At 42.2% G+C, this 18,739-nt stretch overlaps 1 protein-coding gene and 1 long non-coding RNA gene across 2 annotated transcripts; one reads left to right on the top strand and one right to left on the bottom strand.

Moving 5' to 3' along the window:
- Positions 1-8,063: 8,063 nt before the first annotated feature.
- Positions 8,064-11,228, top strand: LOC128776086 (uncharacterized). Its single transcript, XR_008421021.1, has 2 exons — positions 8,064-8,726; positions 10,342-11,228. It is a non-coding gene; the product is annotated as an uncharacterized LOC128776086 (long non-coding RNA).
- A 6,218-nt stretch (positions 11,229-17,446) lies between these two features.
- LOC109247005 (olfactory receptor 1052-like) lies at positions 17,447-18,432 on the bottom strand. The gene is given in 2 exon segments (XM_019415355.2): positions 17,447-18,393; positions 18,396-18,432. Coding segments are annotated over 2 exon segments (984 nt in total).
- Between the last annotated feature and the right edge of the window lie 307 nt (positions 18,433-18,739).

The following is an 18,739-nucleotide window of genomic DNA, read 5'->3' as shown; positions in this document are numbered from 1 at the left end:
CGGGCCCCAATTCCAGGTTGTTTGGAGGAGAGAGATGACATACTGGGAGAGGAAAACTGAGAAGACTAGAGGCTACTGTCCCACCTAGTGCCTTCCTCTTAAGGTAAGGGTGTGCTCAGGGAGAAAGACATCATCATCCCTGCCCCAAGCTCAGAAACACAGCTCAGGGGTTTTGCCCAGGGGAAGAGACAGGCTATAAAATGGAGAACTCTAAAGTTCTCCTTTAAGGGCAGACTGCTTGAAACAGAATGTGGAGAAGTTCATGTCTAAGGGTGCTCTCAAAAAACGATGGAGGTTTTATGAGACAGCAATTAAGAAAAGGCTGATAGCAGGATACCTGGCTGGCTTGGTCAGCAGGGTGCGTCACCCTTGGCCTCAGGGTTGTGAGTTTGAGCCCACATTGGGTGTAGAGATTACTTAAATAAAGAAAGAAATTTAAAAAAAAAGAAAAAGAAAAGAAAAGACTGGTAGCTTCATGAGTGATAGAAGTGAAAGCACGAACCAGCTAGTTTACCAGAGAGAACCAGGGAGAGGGACATCTAGGTAGAGCCCCCTGGGGACAGAACAAACGTCAGACACTCACCTCAAAAACTTCCCCTGCAAGGGAGTACAAATTTAATTGGATTAGACTCTGAAGCAATTTATGTCCCAGGGATTTGTCACAAACAATAGCACAAATTGGCATTGGTGGAGCCCACAAGGAAAGAGACAGTGGAAGAGAGCCCTGTTAAGTCCCACTGTCATTGTACAGTGACTGTGTGCATGCCCCATACAGCATCTTCTGAAGAGCAACATCAGAGCCTTCACACTGTGGGGAAATACACTTCACTAAAATCGTTCAGCCAGTCAATAAACCAACAGGTAGGGGCATTCACTTTCGAATGTCGCCTCTCTTTAAAGAGAGCTTTCCTACTATTCTTCCTTCCTAATCTTATATTCTGATAAACTTTGGCCTGCTGCTCAAAAATAAATACATAAACAAACAGGTAAACAATAATAAACTCTGGATGAAGAGGGAGGGGCTGGCCTCCAGGGTTGCTACAGTATATTATCAGGAGTATCTAATTTCAACAAAAATTATGTAACATTCAGAGAAACAGGAAAGTGGGACCCATACATAGGCTACAAAGTAAGCAACGGAAACTGCCTGTGAGGACAGATGTCACACCTGACTGACAGATTTCAAAGTAGCCATAGTCAAAGAACTAAAAGAAATCATGCTCAAAGAAATAAGAGGAGATGGTTACAATCTGTTATTATGCAGAGAGTATCAATAAAGAGATAGTAATTATAAAAAGAATCTAATGGAATTTTTGGAGTTAAAAAGTACAGTACCTGAAATAAAAAAAACCCACTGGAGACGTTCGACAGTAGATTTGAACAGGTAGAAGAAAGAATTAGTGAGCTTGAAGACAGATCAACAGAGGTTATAAAATCCAAAGAAGAGGAAAAAGAAGAAAGAGAGAAGACAAATGAACAGAGCCTTAAGAGAAGTCTGGAGTGAATATAATGATATGAGACAAGACAGGTTTTAAAACAAAAAATGTAACTAGAGATAAAGAGGGGAATTTTGTAAGTATAAAAAGACCAACCTATCAGGAAGATATAGCAATAAACATACATACATCTATATCTATATCTATATCTATATCTATATCTATATCTATATCTATATCTCTATATCTCTATATCTCTATATCTCTATATCTCTATATCTATATCTATATCTATATATCTATATATCTATATCTATCTATCTAACAACAGAGCCCCGAAATACACAAAGCAAAACTGATAAATAATGGGAGAGATAGACAACTTGACAATAATTGTTGCAGACTTCAGTACTTCACTTTCAATAGTGGGTAGACTAGGTAGAAGATCAATAGGAAATAGAAGGTTTGAACACTATGCACCAACTAATCTAACAGTAACTATGTATATCTATAGATACACCCTGCCCAACAGTAGCAGAATATAACTTCTTCTCAAGTGCACATGGAGCGTTCTCCAGGATAGTCTATGTGTTAGATCATAAAACAAACCTCAATAAATTTAAAAGGACTAAAATTATTCAACGATCTCCAGCTACAGTCAGATGAAATTAGAAATCAATAATTGAAAGAAGTTTGGGAAGTTGACACATATATGGAATCAACACATTCCTTAATAGCCAACAGGCCAAAGAGGAAATAATGAGAGAAACTGGAAAATATGTTGTGATGAATGAAAATGAAGACACAATATAATAAAACTTATGGGATACAGTTAAAGCAGTACCGAGAGGGAAATTTATAGCTAAAACCCCTATATTATAAAAGAAGAATGCTCTCAAATCATTATAACTTAACTTTCTACCTTAAGACATTGAAGAAAAAAGAGGAGCACACCAAAACTAAAGCAAGCAAAAGAAATGAAATAATAAAGGTTAGAGTAGAAATGAAACAGCAAATAGAAAAACTATAGAGAAAAATCAATAACCTAAAAGTTGGTTCCTTGAAAAGATCAACAGAATTGCCAAACTTTTTAGCTAGACTGTCCAAGAAAAAAAGAGAAAAGTTTCAAATTACTAAAATCAAGAATGAGAGAGGAGGGCCACCTGGGTGGTTGAGTTGGTTAAGCGTCTGACTCTTGACTTGGCTCAGGTCATGATCTCCCAGTTTGTGAGATCAAGCCTTTCGTCGGGCTCTGCACTGACAGAGTGGAGCCTGCTTGGGATTCTCTCTCCCTCTCTCTCTCTGCCTTTCCTCCGCTTGCACACATGCATATGTGCTTTCTCTCTAAATAAATAAATTTAAAAGAAAAGGAGAGAGGAGACATTGTTGCTGATTTAATAGACATAAATAGATGCAGAAGAAAATCATTTGAGAAAATCCAACACTTTCAGGATAAAAACACTCAACAAAATAGGAATACAATGGAATTTCCTCAACTTGATAAAAGGAGCTATGAAAAACCCACAGCTAGCATAATACTTTCAATGGTGAAAGACTAAATGTCCTAAAATAAGAAAAATAGAAAAGAATATCTACTCTCACAACTTTTATTCTACTGGAATTTCAATCCAGGGCAACTGGGGAGGGGACAGGAAGGAAGGAATCCAGATTGGAAAGAAGGAAGTAAACCCTTCTCTATTCAGGGCAATATGACCCTGAATTCCTAATGAATCCACTAAAAACTGTGAGATGTAGTAAAGGAGTTCAGCAAGTTCGCAAGATATAGAATATACAGAAATCAATTGTATTTCTACTATTATACAGTTTAAATGAGTGAATTGTATGTGAATTATGTCTCAATAAAGTTGTTAAAAAATCTTTTGTATTTTGGGGCACCTGGGTGGCGCAGTCGGTTAAGCGTCCGACTTCAGCCAGGTCACGATCTCGCGGTCGGTGAGTTCGAGCCCCGCGTCAGGCTCTGGGCTGATGGCTCAGAGCCTGGAGCCTGTTTCCGATTCTGTGTCTCCCTCTCTCTCTGCCCCTCCCCTGTTCATGCTCTGTCTCTCTCTGTCCCAAAAATAAATAAAAACGTTGAAAAAAAAAATTAAAAAAAAAAAAATTAAAAAAAAAAATCTTTTGTATTTCTATACACTTGCAATGAGCATTCCAAAAATTAAGTTAAGAAAACATTTCAATTCATGATAGTATCAAAAAGAACAAAGTATTTAGGAATAGATTTAACAAAAGGAGTGCAAAATTAATACTGGAAAACTATAACACATCATTGAAAAAATCAAAGAAGATCTAAATAAACTGAAGACATCCCATGCTCATGAGTAGGAAGGTTTAATATTTTTTTAAACATTTATTCATTATTGAGAGACAGAGAGAGACAGAGCACGAGCATGGGAGGGGAAAAGAGAGGGGGAGACACAGAATCCAAAGCAGGCTCCAGGCTCTGAGCTGTCAGCACAGAGCCTGACGCCGGGCTCGAACCCACGAGCAGTGAGATCATGACCTGAGCCAAAGCCGGACCCTAACCGACTGAGCCACTCAGGTGCTCCTGAAGCTTTATATTTTTAAAATGACAACACGTGGGCACCTGGGTGGGTCAGTCAGTTGAGCATCTGACTTTGGCTCAGGTCACGATCTCATGGTTTATGGGTTCAAGCCCCATGTTGGGCTTTGTGCTGACAGAGCAGAACCAGCTTGAGATTCCCTGTCTCCCTCTCTCTCTGCCCCTCCCCCACTTATGCTCTCTCTTTTTCTCTCAAAAATAAACATTAAAAAAACTTTTTTTTTTTTTTTTAAATAACACTCTCCAAATTGACCTACAGATTCAATGCAGTCTTTATCAAAGTCCAAGCTAGCTTCTGGATGGAGGTGGAGAAGCTGATCCTAATATTCATATGGAAATTTAAGCGACCAAGAATAGCTAAAACAGGGGTGCCTGGGTGGCTCAGTTGGTTAAGCGTCTGACTCTTGATTTCAGCTCAGGTCATGATCCCAGGGTTCATGGGATCAAGCTCCAAGACTTGGGCTTCATGGTGACAGGGAGCTTGGAGCCTGCTTGGGATTTTCTCCCTTCCTCTCTCTCTGCCCTTCCCCCTCTCATGCTCCCACTCTCTCTCTCTCTCTCTCTCTCTCAAAATAAATGAATAAACTTAAAAAAAAAAGTATTGCTAAAACAGTCTTGAAAAAGAATAATAAAGTTGGAGGACTCATGATTCTTTTTTTTTTTTTTAAGTTTATTTATTTATTTTGTAAGAGAGAGAGAGGTAGAGAAAGAGGGAGAATCTCAAGCAGGCTCTGCACTGTCCGTGCAGAGCCCATTTGGGGCTTGAACTCAAGAAACTGAGATCACGACCCAAGCTAAAATCAAGAGTTGGACACTCAACCAACTGAGCCACCCAGGCACCCCAGAGGACTCATGATTCTTAATTTCAAAACTTACTACAAAGCTACACTAATCAAAACAGCGTGGGAACCGGCATAAGAATAGGCATATAGATCAGTGGAGTGGAACTGAGAGTCTCAAAATAAACCCATATATTTATGGTCAATTGATTTTTTAAAAGGATGCTAAGATTATTTAATAGAGAACAGTTTCTACAACAAATGATGCTGAGACAATTGGATATCCACACACAAATGAATGAAGTTGGACACTTTCCTCACACCATATACAAGAATGAACTCAAAATGGATAAGAGCTAAAACCATAAAATCCTTAGGGCGCCTGGATGGCTCAGTCAGTTAAGCGAGTGACTTTGGCTCAGGTCATGATCTTACGGTTTGTTGGTTCAAGCCCTGCTTCGGGCTCTGTGCTGACAGCTCAGAGCCTGAGCCTGCTTCAGATTCTGTGTCTCCCTCTCTGCCTCTCCCTGAATCCCGTTCTCTATCTCTCTCTCAAAAATAAATATTAAAAAAATAAATAAATAAAACCATAAAGTCTTTTGAAGAAAACATAGAGGTAAATGTTCATGACCTTGGATTTGGAAATGGAGTTTTAGATATGACACCAAAAGCATCAACAACAAAAGAAAAAATAAATTTCTTAGCTCAGGCTGCTATAACAAAATATCATAGCCTGGGTGGTTTAAACAATGGAAATTTCTCACGTTTGGAGGCTGGAAGTCTGAGATCAGAGTGTCCGTGTTTCTGGTGAGGGGTCTATTTCTGGCTTGCAGATGGCTGCATTCTCATGCATGTCCTTAGCAGCGTTATTCGCAATAGTTAAAAGGTGGAAACAATCCAAATATCTATCAAGTAGTAAATGGATAAACAAAATATGGTGTATCCATACAATGGGATATTATTCAGCCATATAAAAAAATGAAATACTGACAAACCTTGAAAACATTATGCTAAGTGAAAGAAGCCAGTCATATAAGACCATAGTTTTGGATTCCATTTATATGAAATGTCCAGACAAGTCTCTTGAGACAGAAAGTAGACTAGTGATCTCCAAGGACTAAAGACAATAGAGGAATTGCAGGACGGTGGCCAAGGTTTCTTCTGGGTGTGATAAAGATGTTCCCAAATTAATTGTGATGGTTGCACAAGTCCATGAATAGACTAAAAATCATTGAACTGTATGCTTTAAATGGGTGATGTGAAATTATATATATATATATATATATATATATATATATATATATGTCTCTGCCCCTGGTCCCTGGCACAGGAACCTAATACCCTTATAATTTTCTAAGTTATCAGAGCACTAGGAACATCTTTTGTTCCAAGATTTGGTCTTTGAGGGATGCCTGGGTGACTCAGACAGTTGGGCGTCTGGCTCTTGCTTTTGGCTCAGGTCATGATCTCACAGTGTGAGTTCAAGCCCCGAGTTGGGCTCTGTGTTGACACTGTGGAGCCTGCTTGGAATTCTCCCTGTCTGTCCCTTCCCCACTCATGTTGTCTCGCTCTCAAATAAATAATTTAAAAAAAAAAGATTTTCTCTTTGACCCTGATTCTTGACAAAATTTCCTGGGTGATAACAATGTCTTTTGTTCTAATGAGGTGAAACTTGGTGGGTCCCTGGATGGGGGGCAGGGGGGCTGGTCATGGCTTGAAAGACCAAGCCATGATTAGAAGCTTGGAATTTTTAGCCCCACTGCCCATTCTCCAGAATGGGAAGAAGGGCTAGAAATGAAATCATGATGAAGCGTCCATAAATATCCTAATAGTATGGAGTTCCCAGAGCTTCTAGGTTGGTGCATGCCTCTACACGCGGGGAGGGTGGCATACCCCAACTCTACAGGGACAGAAGCTCCCAAACTTGGGGGACTGCTGGACCTCGCCCAACATAGCTCTTAATTTGGCTTTTCATCTGTATCCTTTATCATATCCTTTACTTTATTTCATTTTTTTAAAGTTTATTTATTTATTTTGAGAGAGAGAGAGTGTGGTGGGTGCGTGTGAGTATGTGCGAGTGTGGTAGGGGCAGAGGGAGAGGGAGAGAGAATCCCAAGCATGTTCCGAACCCACAACCATAAGATTACCACCTGAGCCAATATCAAGAGTTGGACGCTTAACCGACAGAGCCATCCAGGCACCCCTATCATATCCTTTATTTTATTATAAACCGGTAAGCTTAAGTGTCTCCCTGAGTTCTATGGGTTGTTCTAGCAAATGATAGAATCCAAGAGTGGGTGGGCAGGTCATGGGAACCTCTCATTTGTGGCCAAGTAGGACAGAAGTTGTGGGTAACCTGGGACCTACTACTTGTGATTGGTGTTGAACTGAGGCAGGGGTAATCTTTCTGTTTTCTTTTCTTTTTTTTGAATAGACAGCAAGTTTATTTCATTCTGTACATCCACCCTGTCTTTGTTTTAACAAATAAAACCACTACTGGTATTCCAAAATGTTACTGAGAGCAATAAAGAATTCCAGCTCCCACTTCTTGAATATCTGCTGCCATCTCAATGCATCACACAGATAAAAGGCTGATGCAAACCTAGCGTGGAGTTAGGCATGTACGAGGTGACTGTGAATTTCAAAGCAAGTTTTCGATTTTGATCTACAGGTTTTCAATTCTTTGTCTCCTTGTTTGCGACCCTTCTGCAAATGACGGGAGTTGGTATACTCATCCATTTCAAAGGTATTCCAGTCTGGACCCCCGAAAGGCAGCCTGCCCACTGGCTGCTGTTATTTCCTCAAAGTACAGATCCAGATGTCATTGAAAACTGAACTGCAGCGCATCCTGAGAAGAGTTTTCCAGTTTTCCTTCCTCGTATTTGCCATTTAGCTTACTACGTAGTCAGTGCTAAGTGTTTCGCCATCATCCGCTTTAAGTAAAGCATAAGCCAGCACGGTGCTCCGGGGGATTACCGCTCCGCAGTGCTGGAAGGCTCCATCCCAGTGTTGGTGTTTATATCAACCTACTTTATATTAAGAGTAACTGACCTAACAGCTGACGGTGAAGAGATGGTGTATGTATCTGTGGCCGACTCAATATCAGGATTCTACATGTAATATTTTCTAGGCCTTCAATTTGACATCAAGCCTATAATTTGGTAGAAAGGATTTTTCATTTCCTTAACTCTCAAGGCATCACTGAAATGTAAGGCTGCTACCTGCGAAGACAGTCTTCCTTTTTTTTTTTTTTTTTAACTGCTGGTGAAAACCCAGCTGTGTTGAGGGCGTCACTGGCACGGGTTAATATGTGATCTTGACATTGTAATGCTCATATGAGAACACCTTGTTCTATATCAACAAACCTATTCACCACTTCCTTCATACACCTGTTCACACTAGAGGCAGGGGTAATTTTTTTTTTCCCTTAATGAACCACATTTATTAAAAATGACTAAGACTGTACATAAAAATCCAAGACCTCTAAAAAGCCTACGGGAGCTGTGGCATCGGGTTTTAGTTTCTTGACATTACTGAGTTGGGGTGGGGGGGACGGCAAGAGGGCGAAATCATTTTCCTTAAACACGTTTCAAGTTAGTACAGAGTAGCTGAATACATTCTTAACTATCTAAGAAGCAAACAGAATATTCCCAAACATCAGGGATGATGAGAGAACCAATCCCCCTGCCCCTGCAACTGTTGTCAGGTGATCTGGAAATTCTTTACAAAGCCAAAGCACCAATCGTGCATAATCTCAGACACGTATGTAGACTATTTGTACAATGTATCCCACGTCATCCTACGGTGTATCCAAGCACACACAAAACTATACACGGTAAAATTCTCTCTTTTTTTTCTTTTTTGGCGACTCCCTGGTGCCTGTCCTCTCCTGAGCCCTACCGGCCACCCCGGCACGCAGCAGAGGCCTGGCAGGTGAGGCAATCCTGAACTAGGGGCAAACGCGGCTTGTGTCCAAAGCCTAGGAAGAATCCAAGTCAGGTAAAACCAGCACCTTCAGGGAAGTTTCTCCTAGGCGTAGCATCTTTTGTCCCCTGCAGAAAGTAACAGCAAAAAGTCCCCTGTTGAAGCTTAAGGGAGGCAGGGGTAATCCTGTGGCACCGAGTTTTTACCTGTGGGGCCTGGTTAGTGTCAGAAATGAACTCCACGGTAGGATCCCCAGCTGATGTTACTGAGAATTGCTTGGTGGGAAGATCCCCAAACATCTTGTGTCAGAAGTATTGTGAGTTCGGTAGTGGTGTAAGGGTGAAGGAGAAACACACCGGAATGAAAGCGTGGTGGGCTTTGGGTTTTTTTTTTCCTACTTTGGTGAATTGCAGGGTGTGTGAATTATATCTCAGTAAAGCTGTTACAAATAACCTTGTTAGAATTGCTCCTACTTAAAGATATGAAAGTGGGGAGGGCAATCATGAATGTGTCCAACTGGCCCGTTCATATGTATTATAGGACCCGCACCCCTGGACTCCCTTCCTCCACCAAATTCTACTTTGTCTATTTCAGCAACTAACCCCCCTTCAGTTACCTCACGGTACTGCTGTCTGCCAGCCAACAGTTTCAGTTCAGCCGCGTTGCCATCTAAATATGGCAAATGTTTGTGTAATCACTTGCACGTCTCGTTGCATATTTGCCCTTGTTTATCAAAGGAGAGTGGAGAATGGAAAAATCAAGTGCTGAAGTTAGTGATTTTGCATTTGAGACAAAGGAAGATACCATCTGGTAGGTCAAAAACAGTCAATTTGACGCTTGTTGAATTTAAGCAAGCCTGTCAACTGTATTCAATTTACTAAGGAAAACAGCACAATTTAAAACACGTGTACAAAATGCTGGACCTCCATTGCCCAAGTTCGTGGCTAACAGGGTGACATGGTAACAGCAAAATGTGGAGACATTTACAATTATGTTTATTAGATATTAGAATATTATTTTGATATACTGTTTTGTTTTTCTGATAATTTACTTTTTCTTTTTTCTCAGTGGTCCTTCCCCCTGTTCCAAATAGACTTCTTGGCAGCCATGCCTCAGGGAAGGGTTGTTACGGCATAGTGAAGATACCAAAAGAAGTCAATCCCTGGCCTTTGAGGTTTAAAATATGTTTTAGAAACCCAAGGCAGAGATTAAACTTTTGTGATAAGAAGCTTTTGAACTTCAAAAGCCAGAACCATCAATAACCCAGGGCATAAACTGATGCCATAACCACAGGCATATAAGAATATATGATCAGTCAGAGCCAGTTTTTCCAGAGCTTTTCTTTTTCTCAAAGAGTAGATAAAAGTTCCCTGAGCTTGTATGGAGAAGAAAGAGCAGATGGGAGTTTACAGGCTGGTGAGCGCCTAGGAAGGAATCCTGTGGCCCAGTCTCTAGAGCTGTATCTCTCGAGGTATAGGAGCCGTTGAGAAGAAACGGCCTGTGGCTGGACCAGGCTGAGAGAGTCCGAGGCAACTTTCCTTGAGAGGCAGAGAGTCATGGCAGAGTGGGTGGTGCCCCCTGAGAGGGAAGGAGTAACGGAGTTCAGAGAGGCCTTCTTTTTCAGACATGGAGTCATGACCACGATCATCATGGTCTGGCAGTTGGACACCAAACGGGAATAGGATGTCTTAGGAAATGCCAGCTCGGACTGACGTGACAGAGGACCAGGAGACATCCCAGTCTATCCAACTGTCCTCACTGGCACTCTCCAACCCCTGAGAAAGGGAAGGAGTGTGTACACGGGTGAACGTTGCGGAGAGGGGGGCTCGTAAACTGATCAGCATTGCCCAGATTTGACAGACAGGATGTGTTCACCATCGGACAGATGAGTAGCTCCAAAGACAACTTGCCAAGGGGGGGAAATAAAAAAGTCACAGGTGACTTGTACAGGTGAGTTCGGGGCCTTACATAAGCACCTATTATAACCGGGCTGAGAATCGGCATCAGCCAGCCTCACAGAGGGAACTTCACAGTCCCAGCCAGCTGTTTGCAATGATTTAGTGTGTTCCAGGCTTCTTTATCAAGGGAGAGACCAGCAGTGTTTAAATCCTCTCTTTACAAATTATTCAAGAGCATTGAAAAGACATTTGACAGTTACACAAGGTCTTGCTCTATCATTTGCATAATTACTACTAGCATATCTTTGTATCCAACATCAAAGTTAAATTTTCTCCTTACCAAATATCGTTTTAAGTCAACTGGATTGAACAAGGACTTTTGAGTTGCTAAGTTACACCAGAAAATTGAATTTGATTGTCAGCATTTAAATATAATCTATTTTCGATACTTTAAATATTCATATATACAGTGCATAACATTCAGACATAAAATCAAATTAAGCAGTTATATCATACTTGAGACTTTATAATTCTTTGTAGCTCTCTGAGTTGTATCCCTTCCCCTCTTCCTTTCCTTCCAAACAAATAAAACATGTTAAGTATAAAGTTCAAATTTCAGGCATTCCACTTTCCAAAACACATTCCATGAAAGCCTTTCCAGGAAAGGCAAAGATTGGCTGAATGGGGAAATAACTTTCACTCCCCAACCCAGCATATTTAAATAAAAAAAGGTCAAGCGACTGAATGAATCTTCCAATAGTTTATCTATCTGTATCATGGATTTGGCCCATCCAATTGCAATATGAATTAGAAATAGCTGGGGCGCCTGGGTGGCTCAGTCGGTTGAGCGTGACTTCAGCTCAGGTCATGATCTCACAGCTTGTGAGTTCGAGCCCCGCGTCGGGCTCTGTGCTGACAGCTCAGAGCCTGGAACCTGCTTCGGATTCTGTGTCTCCCTCTCTCTCTGTCCCAACCCACTCGCATTCTGTCTCTGTCTCTCTCAAAAATAAATAAACATTAAAAAAAAAAGAAAAAGAAATGGAAAAATTCACTGGAGTCAGTTCATTTACTACCTTGAGCCAAAGGCATGGAAAAGTGGAAATAGGGGTGGATCCTGAGTGTACATATCAGGTTTTGGTTTCAGCTCTTTGTCATTTTATGTATTCGTCTTCGTACTTATATATATTTTAAAAGATTTAAAATTGAATTCAAACTATGTATTTTTTAAATGTTACTAAATTGTAAAATACATCACGCATGCAAATGCGTTGTAAAACCTATACCGTGTGAAGAATATCGCTAAAAAAAACACTCGTGTGTGTACCATCTACCTTAGAAATAGACTGTTACAAGTATCTTTGAGGTGCTTACGAATCATCTGGGGATCATGTTGAAATGCAGATTCAGATTCTGTACGTGTGGGGAAGAGCCTGAGATTTTGCATTCGTAACCAGCTCCCAGACAAGGCCGGTATCGGTGGTGCACAGATCGCACGCTGAGTAGCGTGATCCAGGAAGGCTCCCATGAGTCTCCCCCTAATATCACCCCTGTTTACCTCCCTACGAGAAGCACTGTCTCAAATCTTCTGTCAATCACTCTTTGCTTTATTTTAAATAGTTTTTCCATCTGTGAATGCATTTCTAAACATTATAATTGTTTAGTTTTGCCTGTTTTAAAATTTTATACAAATGGAATAATACTGTGTGCATCCTTCTGTTACTTTTCTGTCTTGATTTCACTCAAGCTTATGTTTTTTTTTTTTTAAATTTTTTTTGACGTTTATTTATTTTTGAGACAGAGAGAGACAGAGCATGAACAGGGGAGGGGCAGGGAGAGAGGGAGACACAGAATCTGAAATGGGCTCCAGGCTCTGAGCTGTCAGCATAGAGCCCGACGCGGGGCTCGAACTCACGGACCGTGAGATCATGACCTGAGCCAAAGTCGGATGCCCAACCGACTGAGCCAACCAGGCGCCCCTCAAGCTTATGTTTTAGAGACACATTCATGTTGGTGCACGGACCTGTACTTCACTGATTTCTGTTGAACGACTGTGCCCTATTTTATTCAGCCCTTTCTCCTGTCACAGACATTTGTGTTACTTCTGCTTTTTTGGTATGACAATGTTGCTATAAGCATATTTCATAATGCAAGAGTGAAGGCATTTCTCTAGATTACATGCCTACTCATAAAACCACGGGTTCAACTTTTATTTAGTTGTATTTTTTTAATGTGTATTTATTTTTTATATTAATTTTATTTATTTTATTTCAGAGGATTTGAAGTGGGCTCTGTGCTGACAGCAGAGAGCCCCATGTGGGGCTCGAACTTACATACCATGAGATCATGACCTGAGCTGAAGTTGCTTGCTTGGCTGACTGAGCCACCCAGGTGCCCCTGGGTTCAACTTTTAAATTTGATGTCTAATTGTTGTCAAAGTGGTTGGTACAATTTACACACAACCATGACTGACACTTAGATTGTCTGATTTTTAATTTTTACTGTTTTGGAGGCTATAAAAGTGTATCTTGGGATTTTAATTTTCATCTTCTTAATTGCCGGTGAAGCTTTCAAATGTTTATGGGCCACCCAAATCCAGCATGTCTTATTAGCTGTGATAACTTGGATGTGTTGCTTTTCTTCTTCTCTTTTCTTCAGCAGTAAAAAGAAGAGAATGACATACACCACCCAAGATGCTGCCCTTTGGGGGAAGGACCTGCTATGGTAAAATGGCATTTACTTAGCTTCCATTTAGATGGCATTATGACCAGTACTGCTTTTAGGTCTAGGGCACTGGGGGATGCATCTCCAAATGATGCAGCAATCAATACAGAGATGATGGGTTCAGAGAAGCAGCCTGGGGCAGGGAGAGGGCTGTATCAGTTTGTTTAAAAAAAGAAACAAAACAAAAACACCTAACACTCATTGTTCTGTTGGAGGTGACTCCAATAGCTGTAGGTAAATTTCAGTGGCTTAACCAAATAGAGCATATATCTTATTCCTGTGTTAAACCAGTTAGGGGGCAGCTTTTCTCCACTAATTTAGGAGACCAGGCTCCTTCCCTGTGGCTCCACTATGCCCTAGGGTCATGGGGTCCCCCTCCCTTCCAGTTGGCAGCAGAGAAAATAGAGAGCCAAGAGGTCCTAACACCCACCCACTTCTTAAAAGTCTATGCCTTGAAATGAAATCTCTCTTCTGATCACATTTCTTTGGTGAGACCGACCGAGTCACAGGACCGCATCCAGATGCAAGGAGTCCACAGAAATGTAATCCTGGGTTGGGTCGCCACCTGCCAGCTACAACAAGGCATTATGGAAGGGAAGCCATAGTCATATACTGTGTTAGCCCATAATAACTCTCCACACCGTTAAGACAAACTCAGGTGGCGTTGCCCTCTTATTGTACCACCCCCCTCAGGCAACATGATACCCCTGTTGGTGTTGATTCTCCTCTTACTGCTTATTTTATTTTATTTTATTTTATTTTATCATTTTTTTTCTTACTGCTCATTTTAATGTAGGTCACATACAATGCTGAAAAAGGATCAGGGATGTAGTTTTCTCACTTTTTTGGGTTTTGTCACGCTCTTTCCTCTGCCAAGGACCTTCTCCCAGACTAAACTGTGGGGCTCTGGGAGAATTGCATACTGTGTTCACTTTAGAATTTAGTGCTAGATCGAAGTATGGGAATCAGTGCTTCCCAAACCTTAATGTGCACACCAAGCACGTGGGGGTCTTGTGCACCTGCAGATTCTGACTCAGTAGGTCCGAGGCAGGGCCCAGATTCTGCGTTTCTCAAAAACTCTAGGGTGATGACAGTGCCACTGCTCCAAGGAGAACTTTCGTGTAGATGTCCATTCGTTCATTTATTGAACAGATCTCTATTGAGTGCCTACAAGGTGCCAGGCATTGAGGATACAACAGTGAATGGGAGGAATAGGAAAATAATTAGCCACTTCTCAGATTGAAAGTCTATAAATATTTGTTCAAAGTCTATATACTTGTTTATTTAAAAAAAATCTTTTTAATGTTTATTTATTTCTGAGACAGAGAGAGACAGGGCATTAGTGGGGGAGGGGCAGAGAGAGAGGGAGACACAGAATCCGAAGCAGGCTCCAGGCTCTGAGCTGTCAGCACAAAGCCCGACGCGGGGCTCGAACTCACAAGCCGTGAGATCATGACCTGAGCTGAAGTCGGTTACTCAACTGACTGAGCCACCCAGGCGCCCCTCTCTATACTTGCTTATATAGTGAATAAAAATTGTACAGCAGAGCCATATCAGAGGTGTGATGCGGTTTTGGAGTGGTAGTGGGGGTTCGGAGCCGATGGCCAAGAAGGAATTCTAGAGACGTCTTTGGTGCAAAAAGGTGATTTTATTAAAGCATGGGGGACAGGAGCCCTGGGCAGAAAGAGCTGCACTGGGGTTTGGAGGAGTGACTGAGTATATACTGTGGAGTTGGGGGAGGTAAAGGCAAAAGGGAGGCCTTCAGGAGGACTTTCATATGCTAAAGAGGACTTTTAAGACACTGAAGGCTTAGCTATTGTCAAGCTAAGGTTGTTTTTCCCTCTAGCAAAATATTAACATGAAGAGAATAGGAAGTTCCGGGAGGAATGTTATACTCTGTATTTGCCACAAGTATTGGTCAATGGGCTGCAGGTTATTAAAGAAATTAATTTTATTGACATTTCTTTCTTGCCTCTGTTCCCCACATCACTATGGAGAGGAGGGTGATGTTAGGGCTCTAGGAAACTGAGTCTGTAGGTTTCTGGAGATTGCCTTTTTTCTTGTAAATTATTAAAACAGTTACAAACTGATGGAGACTGTGTCCTGCATGACTGTGATTTTTATCAGTTACCTTTTGTTTTTCTCCTTCCTTTGTTCTTGGGCAGCCAGCAGTGCCTGAGGATTGTCACACATACCCCACCTGGGGGTTGGGGGCCCTTTGCCCTCAACTTACCTTTGGCTCCCTCATCAGGCGCGTTTAACTTTTGTATTTTGTCCCTGACTTTAATGGTTTCAAAATGCTTTCCTTTTTTTCTGGCTTCTTATTCTCTCTTCAGGAGTTCTTATGTTTATATGTGTACCTACTCTTGGGTGATACGTTACATCCTTTAAACTTAAATAAGATCACTCTTAGTAAATACCACTATGTTGTGTATAATTTAGTTTTAGAAGTCAAGGTAATTGTGACCTCCAGCTTCGGGCAACGGTCAACTAGCTGATCTCAGAGTCACTTTTACTGCTTGTGGGAGCATCATGCAACCCAGGTGTGTGATTCAAAGAATACTCAACAGGGATAGTTCAGATCAGGCAAGGGATAGTCTAAAATTTTCATCTGAAGAAACAGTCCACCTCAATTACGTAGAAACATGAGTTAACCAGCACCTTATTTCTGATTTATTCTAGTATGTTTTAGAATCCCTTATAGAAGATGGTTCTACCCAACTGCCCAATTGGCCAGTGACAGAGACAAAACTATGTATTTACTAAATCTCGTTTAGTTTTCCTCTCTCTGGGTAAATAGACTACATTTCCTGGTCTCCTTTGCAATTATCTTAAACTCAAAGACTGGTTTCAGGCTAATGGCATGTGGGCTGAAGTGACATGAGCCAGCTTCAGGCCAGGTAATTAAAAACACTCCACAAGACTTTCTTGATTATTTCCTCTACCGTTAAAATCTTGGAGGGCACAGGTTGAGATGTTAGTGTGGTAAGATGACAGGGGCCCAGATATGATGGCTGGATAAAAGTGGCCCTGGAGAGTCACCTGATCTGTCTCATCTTTAGCACCCGGGAAAGCCTTTGTGGTATTAACCCACCGACATGATGGGATTTATTTTTCACTGTTCTATTAATCCAGGTAGGGGCTACACAGTGTGTTACACCTAATTGCCTCATAAATATTTTTCCAGATGAATGAATTAGACTCATTTTCACCAGGTCCCTTCGCCATGATGTTCCAGCCTTGACCTCCGTTGTAGGCATGTACTGAAAACTTAGTTATACGTTAATGGACTGTGGAGCATAGGAGGAATTTCGTAAATATTGGCTTAATGAAAGAAGACAGAAGTGAGAGATTTTCACACTCAGTTTCCCGGAAAGGATTTAATTATTTCATTTTTAGCATAAAGTATCAGAAGCAAACAGGGTCATTAAAAACGTTTTGGAGGGGTGCCTGGGTGGCTCAGTCGGTTAAGTGTCCGACTCTTGGTTTTGGCTCAGGTCATGATCTCGTGGTTCGTGAGTTCAAGCCCTGCGTTGGGCTCTGTGCTGACAGCATGGATCCTACTTGGGATTTTCTCTGTCTCTCTCTCTCACCCTCCCCTGCTCATGCACACTCTTTCTCTCTGTCAAAAATAAATCAACACTAACAAAAACTGCGATTCTCTGTAGAAAGAATGATATTTGCTGTTTCTTCCCTCCTTCTTCCACCTCCTTCTTCCAGGGCTGCTCTCCATTAGGTCAATTCATAATGTGATTCGGAGCATGCTCCACCTTCCTTGTGGTAGAGTTCCCTCCCTGAGGAATGTGGGGAGGAAAGGACCTCAAGATAAGGCAACCTAGCGATGTGCGTATGTGACCTTCCTCCCAACTCTGTATGTCCTTACGTGACACCTCTCACGACCTTGTAACATGAGACTACCCGATCAGGCTGTATGTCTATACGTTACCCATATATGGGAGACAAAGTAGAAAATGCTTCAAAGGCTACAGCACGCGACATTCAGTTTTTTGGGTACAAACCCTCTGAGCCCGTGCGAGCACGAATAAAGTTGTTTCCTGGAAAGAAAAGCCTCGGCGTCACGACTCTCTGTGCGAGAATCTGGCTCCGTCCTCATTCCGGCAAATAACCTTGCAGGACTCGGCAGGGAAAGATACTGACCTGGAGTTTCCTCTCCAGTGCGTCCTTTACCTCCTTGTTGCGGAGGCTATAGATGAAGGGGTTGAGCATGGGAATTATGATGGTGTAGAACACGGACACGATTTGGCCATTGGTATCTTTAGAGGATACGTGAGGCTGGACGTAGGTGAAAACCACAGTGCCATAGAAAATGGCAATGGCCAAGAAGTGGGAGGCACAGGTGGAGAGGGCCTTCTCCCGTCCAGCTGCTGAGCGCATCCTCCCAATGGCCACCAGGACCAAGCTGTAGGAGGTGAGGATGACTGCAGCAGGCAGAAGGGTAACCAGAGCAGAGAAGATATAGAGGACCAGCCCTGCCGTGGCCGTGTTGCCACAAGCCAGGCGGAGAAGGGGTGGGATGTCACAGAAGTAGTGTGTTACCTGGTTGGGCCCACAGAAAGGCAGAGCAAAGACATTCCCAGTCTGGATAGCAGAGTTGGCACCACCAAATGCATAGGAAGCAGCTACCAGCTGGACGCAGGTCTCCTTAGTCATGACAGAACCATAATGGAGGGGTTGGCAGATGGCCACAAAGCGGTCATAGGCCATGGAGGCCAGCAGGAAGCTCTCAGCTGTCACGTGCACCACAAAGAAGGTCAGTTGGACCACACAGCCCTCGAAAGAGATGGTCTTATCGGAGGCCAGGAAGTTGACCAAGAGCTTGGGTGTGACCACGGATGAGTAACAAATATCTAGAAACGACAGGACACTGAGGAAGAAATACATGGGGCTATGGAGACGGGAGTCTGAGAAGATGAGTGCCATCATTCCCAGGTTGCCCAGCACTGTTATGGCATAAATGAGCAGGAAGGCTACAAACAGAAGCTCCTGGAGATCTGCATAACTGGAGAATCCCAACAAGATGAACTCGGTAACTGGGTGCGGTTGCCATTTGCAAGGGCTAGTTCTCCAGGTGTCATCTGTGGAGGTGACAGTTGATAATCACTCGAACAGTATTACCTGAGCATGTCCACCACTGTGCATAAGACAATGAGGGACAACACCAAGCAGGTGTAAGGCTTCTTGCACAAGAAACTAATGGGAAGCCTCGTGCCCTCGTGGAAAGGACAAGTACTGTGAAGCCCGACAGACCCGAGTCCTAATTCTGATGATGGCACTAACTAGTTGTGTATCCTTGGACAAGCTCTATCGATGAGCTTTAGTTTTCTCGTTGTGAAACAAAGAAAACATGCGTATTTTCAGGGTTGTCCTGTGGCCTCAGTGAAA

This window comes from Panthera pardus, unplaced genomic scaffold (assembly GCF_024362965.1).
Source record: "Panthera pardus isolate Hobbes unplaced genomic scaffold, ASM2436296v1 HiC_scaffold_12, whole genome shotgun sequence".
Classification (NCBI taxonomy): domain Eukaryota; kingdom Metazoa; phylum Chordata; class Mammalia; order Carnivora; family Felidae; genus Panthera; species Panthera pardus.
The sequence above is the reverse complement of the archived record's forward strand: the minus strand, read 5'-3'. Positions and strand labels throughout refer to the sequence as shown.